General features: G+C 33.0%; 1 protein-coding gene across 1 annotated transcript; it reads left to right on the top strand.

The window, feature by feature from the left end:
• The first annotated feature begins 214 nt into the window (after positions 1 to 214).
• On the top strand, positions 215 to 1,625 carry LOC128986302 (uncharacterized). The gene is made up of 2 exons (XM_054406597.1): positions 215 to 1,491; positions 1,604 to 1,625. Exon 1 carries the CDS (start codon positions 274 to 276, stop codon positions 1,486 to 1,488), a length of 1,215 nt encoding a protein of 404 aa, XP_054262572.1. The 5' UTR covers positions 215 to 273; the 3' UTR covers positions 1,489 to 1,491; positions 1,604 to 1,625.
• The last annotated feature ends 8,418 nt before the right edge of the window (positions 1,626 to 10,043 follow it).

Raw genomic sequence — 10,043 nt, 5'->3', positions numbered from 1 at the left:
TTTGAATGACATTAAATTTACTAATTCTAAGCTGATATACAAATATTTCAAATTAAAAACATTGTATTTGTCACTTGAGAAACATCTGATGAGGGCACAGATTTAACGGCTGTGGAGGTTGGTGTGAGCACAGGCGTAGGTGCTGAGTCAGGTGTAGGAACATGGGTAGGTGCTGGGTCAGGTGTAGGAACAGGGGTAGGTGCTGGGTCAGGTGTAGGAACAGGGGTAGTTACACTCACTTTGCACAAGGATGACCCAAAATTACTTGACAGCATGTTGGAAGAAGAGGTCATAATATTCCAAGTAGTTAAAGTGAGGAATGTGAATGGATGCAGAGTCGTTGATGTCACCTGTGGTGACTCGATAGAAGGAGAGATGAGGACTTGGGACTATGAACCGCTGAGCACTCCTGACCCATTGACTGTTGGAGAGAAAGTCAACATCATTAAGATCATAGATTCAAACACTCTGATAGTTGCACTAGCCAATGATCTTGAGTTTCTAAACATGTATCAAATAGACTGTGGGAAATCAAATGAAAATTTTCAATGTCCTCCAAAAGAAGGTGATTACGTTTCCTTCTTAGACCCAAAAAGTGAAGGATATTTAAGATGTAAAATTGAGAAAATCGATGGAGCCAATTACATACTTGAAGAGGTAGATAATATCAACACGTATCAGGCAAGACTTGAAGATCTTCATCCTCTTCCTGAACATTATCGAAATGTACCATGTCGAAGATCACAAATTGAGTTGAAAGATGTTGGTAAAGTCAAAGAGACTGAAGGCTCCCATTCGTATCTATTGGACATTTATAAAGAAGAGAAATCCCTCACAGTAATTGAAATTGATAACGGCAAAGTAGTTTTGACTGTTGAAGGGGGAGAAGGTACTTTGAACAGTAATCTAAAAGAACTTCTGAACCCCCCCGTTGTGCTTAACAAGCAAGGAAAATTAAATATATTGAGCCTACCTGAAGTCAAGGTTCCACTAGACCAAGAGTTTCAATTTTCGGTAACACAAACTGATCCATTGTATGTGCAACTGGTATCCTCGACGCTGGAATATATAACCACACTCCACGAAAAACTGCAAGAGCACGGTCAAGCAAATAACAAACCTTACAACCCTTGTGCAGGAGAGCTCTGTGTTGCTCTATACTTTGGAGATTGGTACCGATGCCGCTGTATACGAGAGACCTCTCCAGAAACAGGAGTGTCAGTGCTCATGCTGGTGGACTACGGCAACATCTTTCAAGCAAAGACAAGTGAAATCCGCCAGATCCTGCCTGATATGGTGACAATGCCCAGCATTGCAATCTCTTGCAAAATTCATGGTTTGTCTGAACCCGTTCCATCCACCTTGAAGGATAAATTGAATGAGCTTCTTCATGTAGATTCTGTGCACAGCGGTGTGTTTGTGGCGGAACAAGACGACTGTTATGAAGTTGTTATTGAATCTGTGAAAAAAGCCATGCAAGATGTGTAGTGATGAAGTTGTTATTGAATCTGTGAAAAAAGCCATGCAAGATGTGTAGTGATGAAGTTGTTATTGAATCTGTGAAAAAGCCATGCAAGATGTGTAGTGATGAAGTTGTTATTGAATCTGTGAAAAAAGCCATGCAAGATGTGTAGTGATGAAGTTGTTATTGAATCTGTGAAAAAGCCATGCAAGATGTGTAGTGATGAAGTTGTTATTGAATCTGTGAAAAAAGCCATGCAAGATGTGTAGTGATGAAGTTGTTATTGAATCTGTGAAAAAAGCCATGCAAGATGTGTAGTGATGAAGTTGTTATTGAATCTGTGAAAAAGCCATGCAAGATGTGTAGTGATGAAGTTGTTATTGAATCTGTGAAAAAGCCATGCAAGATGTGTAGTGATAAAGATACACGGTGGCATCACTGACTTTGGATTAAGAGTGTTAAATAAAAGTATTTTTTATACCTCGATACAAAAAAAAAAAAAAAAAAAAAAAAAAAAACACATCAAGACTCAAGATCCCTCTCTCTTCTGTAATCTCTCTTTAAAGTTCTGTAAAATCATTGAAAGTTTATTTGTTAATATTAAAACTATTTGTTAATTGTATCTCAGTGTTCTAATTTGAAGAATGAAAACTCCGCTTAACTTATAAATATACAGTCCACTCAATCCACTCTACACGCATCTACCCCGGACGAAGGACGGGTACTCAGCTAGTCTATAATATTTTGTTGTACAGTCTAAGAATGATATACATCAAATTAATATGATTACATTTTTTTTGTTAACAGTGAAACATATATTGTTCACATGATAGCATAGTCAATGTTTTTGCTATTTTCTCAAATAATTCGAGTTTTGGGCATAATGGATGTTTATTGCTCCTGTGAAAAGTTGCTAGAGTGCTTTCGTAACAAAAAAAAGACTGTATTTTATACATTTAACTTTTCAAATGCATTTTTTTCAATTTTATAAAAATAAGTTGATAGTTAACATTGTATACGTTTTAAAATAAGAGAGGCATAAATTGACATAATTATTTACTATTCAAGTCCAAATAATGTACTAATTACTCAAATCAACCTGTAGATTAATCAGGTAAATGTGTTATTGGCAAAACATGCAGTATGGTAGAATACAATATGGAAATGATGAATGCCAAATCAGTCAGGCATTATTTGACTATATAGAACGACACCCACTGAATAAAGTAGATATAAATAGTATTCATCCAACTTCGGCATTCTATCTTTTTATATTTTCAGAAATATCCGTCTATTGTACTTCGAAATTCGCAAAGAAACAAACAAATACGGGCTAAGCCTCAAAAAAGTGAAAAAAATGATAGCGACTCTAAATCTATATTACTATCATAGTTTTGCCTTATTTACTATAAACGACTTTCGGTAAGTAGGAAAATATATTTAAGAATCAAAACGGAAACAAAACTGGAACAAAATCGGAATCCAAGGGTGTCTGCATTTCGTCCACCTTAACATTTTTGTGATACGTACACAGTATGGATCAATTCAATTCAAATATCTTTATTCATTTAACAATACAACAAAATAACAATTGACAAATAATATACATTACATAGAATAAAAAAAAATAGTTACAACTAATACAAATTGAGAATGAATAGTTAGTTAGGTTCCTCATTTACTCGTGTTGAGGAAACATTACAATCTAAAAGACGTACTGGAGAAGAAAAACAAATAATACATTAATGCTTTGTATAAAAATGGAACATAAATAATGAAAAATTTGTATTTAAAGAATTTAAAACTATAAAATAAAAGTGTTTCTACATATTCAAATAAAATATAAAAGTGATAAATAATAACAATAAAATACAGTAAAGAAAATAACAAAACATGTGTACATCCATTTACAACAACTTGGACAAAAATATTTTAACTTCAGGAAAAGTAAAAAGTCACTGACTTTTTTAACTTCTTTACAAATATTTTTGAATTATCACTTAAACAAATATTCTTTGGAAGAAGGTTAAATTTGGAGCCAGAAAACTGAAAACTCGTCTAAAAACTCATTATAAGGGTGTGGAGTAATAACGTAATTTCTAGATCTTAGTCTATGAGAATAAACCTGTCGATTTCCTAAAACGTGGCCAGATCTAATAAAAAATATTTGTAGTACTCTGAAAAATATTAAGTGTCATAGTGAAAAATTTGTTAGAGAGTTAAATAAGGGAAAACAATGTTCTAGCCTGTATACATCCATTATCAACCTTACGATATTTTTATGGGCTACAATCAAAGGAATAATACTGGAATGATAAATACATCCCCAACATAATATGCCATATTGCAGTTTGGAATCCACCAAAGAAAAATATACAGTTTTCAAAATAGATCGAGGACAGCAAGACTGTAGCAAATAAAATTTCCTTATGCAAGACCATAGACATTTCTTTATATTATTTATGTGGGGCTTCCAGCTAACATTTTCATCGACAGTGAGACTAAGATATTCAATGTCTCCTAAATGCCGGGACTCCCTGTTAACAGTGTAAACATTTTTAAGTGATCAATCGAAGTGAAGAATCGAATGTACTTAGCTTTATTACTAAGGGCCATTTTGTTTGAGGTGAACCAGATTTTTTATTGATCAAAATCTTCTTGCAAATGTCTCATTAAGAGGACAGAATCTTCATGAGAGTAACTAAGAACAATATCACCGGCAAAACAATTTATGCTTCCAGAAAATGTTCCTTTACATAAATCATTGATATCAACTAAAAACAGAATATTACCAAGCACCGACCCCTGGGGGACGCCACAGGTTATGGATAAATCTTTCATTTATTATGATTATTATTATTATTATTCATCATTAGAACTAGTGATCTTATGCTTAAAACATTGAGATCTTCCGGACTGATAACTATTAAACCAATTCCAGGCAACAAAAAATACATTTTTGTATTAGCCTACTTAAAAATGTATTGACTCAATAATATGTAACAAATAATATAAACAATCTATAATATTAAAACGTAATAGGGGTTTTTTTATTACACCATTCTCAATCAACCATTTGACGGATTTTCATGATTTTTGTGTTGAAAGAAAGATAATTTTGAGAACTAGGGAATGTCGAAGGCATAATTTTAGTTTAGGGTTTCAGTTTTTTGGAAATTAAGTTTAAAATTTTAAAAAGTCTAGCAGCCGACGCTTTCATTCTACTCTAGCTTTTGGTATAATAAAATTTGCTTAACGTAACAGCTTTAAACATTCCGCGTTTTTCGACAAAAATTCAGCTTTTGGATGAAATTGAAATGACATACGTAGAATTGACTTATTTATACTATGTGTAATGCTATAACAATTAATTGATACGTTTATTTAATCGGTAAGAGGATGAGAGTTTATTTAAATATACATAGTAAAATAATAGATATTCAAATTAATTTTTTTGAGCAGTCTTTAAAATATTTAGTTTGTTTTAGTGAAATATAATTTGTTATAACTAACAGCTGGTTGAATAAAAAATATTCTATAGATTTATGAGGTTAGTTTATTTACTCTGAGATTTTGTCATTGATTATAGGAAATAAGTAAATTCTATAACCATTGCTGTATACGAATCGAAGCTCACGAATCTTCAAAAGATACACGCATCTACCCCGGACGAAGGACGGGTACTCAGCTAGTATCTATATATAGATATATAAAAATTTGAACGAATGGTGTTTTTGGCCTCTGGGGACATCAAAATGAAAAAGTAAATCGGTCCCGGGCTTAGGTCTTACCATGAGACCTACGGTAATAGCTACTTCCCTATAGGGAAATTCGCTAAAAACTAATTAAAGTGGGCAATCATAGTGTTATTTACGTTAATAGTAAAGAAGAAGGAATGAATAATGTAAAGGCAACACGATTCTGCTGATAAAATCCTGCTTTTCAGTGAAATGACTTATCATCATGCTTAGACTTCACGACTAGCATTAATATAGTAAATCCAAAAACCTGGTTTTAGGTAGAATTTTTTAATGTATTTTGGAACTTTGTTGCTAAACATATATGGGCGTTCGATATTTTGGAACGTGGTTGCTGGAGTTCCATGCAAGCTTCAAAATATCAGGGGTCTACCTAAACTGACAGCCCACATCACAGCACTAGCGACTCAAACAATGTTATTGGTCTACAAAGTATTAAACATCACTCTTATGCGTCTATGATTGGTGGACAAACGCAGCTTTGTGATATTTTATGCATTATATACGTCTTAAACATTTTTGACATGTGTAGCTGACCGTACGCTCTGATTTGCAACTATGCAACTATGGGTGAATGACGTTTGTAGCTATTGGCAATGTTATACAGTACCTTTATGAGAGTGGCGTTCTGCATATTATCATTTGTCAGTGTTCTGTTATGCATTTATGGGCGTGAGTAGTCCGTATTCTGTATTCTTGTCTGCATTTATGAAAGTAAGATATTGCTGTCTGTTGCTACAACGAGATCTCTGTTTCGTTCACTTTTGATTGATAAATGCGTACAGCTTCTAACCATTTACCAAATTCTATAAGTGATATTTTAGATGTTACTAAGTGTGTAAGTTATTTATTACATTATAATTTGAGACTTTTCCAAATTCCAGGTACTTTATGGCTTATATTGTACTAATGACCTTGAATCGTAGGTTCAGTTTGGTAGAAAAAGAGAACTTTGGTAAGTATCTTCTGCATATATGAGAGTGAGTCATCATATTGCAACTATGATTTTACCGCCTTTACATTGAAAACCCACCAATTTAAAAGGGTTCTGTTTCCTAGATGCGGACTTTTTTACAAGTTTAATGTAAATGAAGTTGTAATATCTTAGATTTATGGATAATCTAGTTGGTTTAGAAGTGGAAGAAGAGATTATATTTATTATTTCTCTGACCATAAACTGACTTTATGGCAGTAATGTGATGTAAGTTTCAACCGCTACGGCTAGAATTTATTGACAGAGAGATGTTTTATTGCTATCTATAAACGTTTAAACGAGTCTGGGAAATACGTGTTCTAACATCTTATATTATATTTACGCTAAATAATAAAATAATGTGTACTTGTTGTAGATTTATAGTGGTTAACATACATGATAGAAGAATAATATATTTTTGTTATCCCAAAAACGTTTTGTCTTAATTTATAACTAAGTAATAGATAGCTCCTGGATTCTTCTATTATTTGTAAATCTTCTGAAATTTGCAGGGAGACCTGAAGTGCAGTAACATAATACTATATTGTATATTGTGCATATATAATATAGTGTAGAAACTAGTTTAAAAAACTTAGAGCCACGTTAATGCAGTTTGGAATCAAATATATTTATTTTATGTTCTAAGATGTGATATCAAACATAATAAGTAAGTTTTACGATATCATCGGTACAATAAAAATTTCACTCAGATATGCCCAATCTTTTGGTTTCTATAACTAAATCATTTTTGGCTGAACTTAATTTAATAGATTAATGAATCCTCCAGGAGTTGAAACAAGATATAAACAAATCACAGATAAAACCAAGTGGAATAATTTCCTACATCTAACAAACCAAAGTATCCAACCAACTGCCCATCACACGTCATACCGCTGAGTGTTTGCGGTAATTAACAAACTTGAGTATTTACGACTGGCGATGGAGAGATAAGACACTGTGGTGAGTTGCCTGCCTCAAATTGGCCGTTATTCCACACCAGTTGCGTTTTAATGCCATTTCAAGTCTCTAAATTACAGACTGTAAAGGTTCAACACAAAACTTTAGAAAAAATCTCATTATATCCAACACTATGCGAGTGTATTACAAAATCAAGGTCTTATAACGTTTAAAGAACCGACACAGTTATCGTTGGTGGGGCCTGTCTAAAAATAAACCACAGATCTGACACCCGCTAGGTTACTTTAACTAACAGGCGTGTTAATTTAATAACCACGAACTTCTACATAAAAAAAATATTTTCGAATAAAATCTCACACTCTTAGTGTGTATATGTTGTTGAATAAATCTTAGGTAACTGTTTTAATTGTATCATGAAAAAAAACATATCAGACAATAATATGTTAATTAGAAATAGACATTTCAATAAACTGTTGGTATTAATTTATTCTTGCTTATACAATAAACAAAATATTTGTCTATGCATATACACACCATTGTTGGGGGAGCGAGCTGGTGTAGTGGTTAGAGCGAGGTACTTCAGTCCCTCAGGTCCCGGGTTCAAATCCTGCCAAGTCACCAATGGATTGTATCTAAGTGATAATGCCGCAACCCCTAGGTCTAGCCTGAAGTAATGTGAAAAACAATCCCGGGCTCGTACCTAGCTTCCACTTTTTCGTATTTTGTTTGAAGAAACTGCCCAAACTCTGGTCTTGTTAATATCTAACGTTTACCTTACGTAAGGTAGTATCATTATTTGGTTGTCAATTGAAAAATAGTATATGAGTTCTGAATCTATTTCACTTGGAATCTAAAAAGTGACCTTTAGATTTAATTACTTTTCACTGGTGGTTTTTAGTGACTATTTAATGATGATTAGTTTTTAAGGTTTTATGATCCTAAATTTATTTTATAGTACTGGGAGACCGAGCTTTTGCTCGGATTAAATTAAACATTTATTGAGTGAAGCTCACTTTCCCTCACTTTGTAACTTCTTTGTAAGAGCACCAGAATGTAATGGCTTGACCAATTAATATGAAATTTGGCCAACAGCTAAAGAATACTAAGCACAATGTTTATGATAAAAAATATTTGCAAATTTCCTTCTGGATTTTATTTTACGGGTCACGCAATTTTGCTTGTTATTTTAATGTAAGTTGAAAGAAAAATTATATTGGGTTTATGACATATGGGTTTATCTCGTTTCATTGAAATAAGATAAACATATGTTAATTGTTTGTAAATGTTTTGTTTACATTTCAATGTTTACTTTCATCCTAGGTTAAAGTTGGAATGTAACAGTTTATCAATGGAAGTAACAGTTTTGCTATATTTGTTTTGAGCATGCCTCAAAGGCCACGTCGTAATATTGGTCGTCGCACCAATAATGCAAATATTGTAAGAGAGTGGCATCGTGAACAAGAAGAACCAGATGAAGCAGTGGCGGAAGAAGCTGATAATGATAGGCAGTTAGCTAATCAATTCCAACATGAATTAGATGCACTCAAATTTTACACTTGCACTAACTGGAAAGGGGACGTATTGTAGGTTGTGAGCTGCTTTAGCCATTGACAATCTTTAAATAATACTTCGCTCATTTATGCGTCTAAAGTGTAACGGCAGACCACCCTAGTTAGATAAGTTAATTAGCTTATTTAAAAAAAAAACACACATTTTAGATTATTTAAATAAAACATTATAGTACTAATTTATAAATACATTGTAATCCACATTATGTTTTACGTTTCAACCTCCATATCGATCGGTTTGACAACATTAAATCTTAAATGATATAATATCTTCAATAGTATCCTCATCCAGTGACATGGCGATTTTATAGGTTTGAGGAATTTCAGTCTGTGAGCTGACGTTCTTCCAAACGTTCGTCGACGCTCCTGCTTAAGATGATCGGCCTGTTGTTTATCATATTGATGATATTCCCCACTTTTATTCTTCGATGTGCAATTTGGCCTAGGTTCAGTGAAATTCTGTGAGATGTATGAGCTGGTTGGGACTGGTTTGGTTATAGACGAAGTGGTAAAATTTATTTCCTGACGATCAATTGTATTTGTTCTCCCTTATAGGTTTTGTATATATTTTACTTCGCAGGTCTTCCACGTTTCATTTTCAATCTTGAAAATTAACATGGAAAACATTTAACGCTAATACTGTATGTACCTAACAAACCAAACTAATTATAACTATTCTTTAAAACGTTAAGTTCAAACGAACCAATACAATTATTTTAGTTTTCACATTAAATAAAAAAAGTAGATAAAATTACCTTTATAAGCTGTTTTTGTTAACTGCATCTACAAAAAGGTATTGACGATAACATGGGCGCTTTCAGGGGCTGTAAGTCGGAAACTGGATTTTTCCCGCCTTTTGCCTGTTCCAATGGATTTCTCGTGGCCAAATACCCCATTGTAAAAAAAAAATAATTAAATCCTTGGACAAAAAAAATTTTGCCCTTACTCGCGCTTGTTTTAGGGTATTGGATGACAATAAGTTCATTCATTATTGGAATAAACGTTAAATCTTGTATAAACTCAGAGTGACAAGCTCCTTCTGTTCTACGACATAGGTGTTGAAATGTGGGATATACAATTTAAATTCCTAGTTTAGTATACTGTATTATGTACAGAATTACTAGTATTCACTATTAGATTTGCGGTAATTATTTCCCCATATGTTATGTCTAATGTTAATACTTTTGTATGTAGTTGTATTTGACGAACATTTGTTTGTACCGAACAGAATTAGTTATGAGAGAATAGTTTATCTTTGTAAGTCAAATTGCTAACTATTCTATTATAACAGAACATGTAATCGATACATCACGGGCCATAAAAATACATTTTAAATAAACCGAATATACGTACACAATAAATAC

Source organism: Macrosteles quadrilineatus, unplaced genomic scaffold, assembly GCF_028750875.1.
Source record: "Macrosteles quadrilineatus isolate MER2022 unplaced genomic scaffold, UCM_ALF_1.0 Scaffold_2__2_contigs__length_208266976, whole genome shotgun sequence".
Classification (NCBI taxonomy): Eukaryota; Metazoa; Arthropoda; class Insecta; order Hemiptera; family Cicadellidae; genus Macrosteles; species Macrosteles quadrilineatus.
This window is presented reverse-complemented; position numbering and strand designations above follow the sequence as displayed.

Bases quoted from the DNA above. Each gene is read 5' to 3' on its own strand.
- LOC128986302 (XM_054406597.1), top strand. From the start codon at position 274: ATGTTGGAAGAAGAGGTCATAATATTCCAAGTAGTTAAAGTGAGGAAT.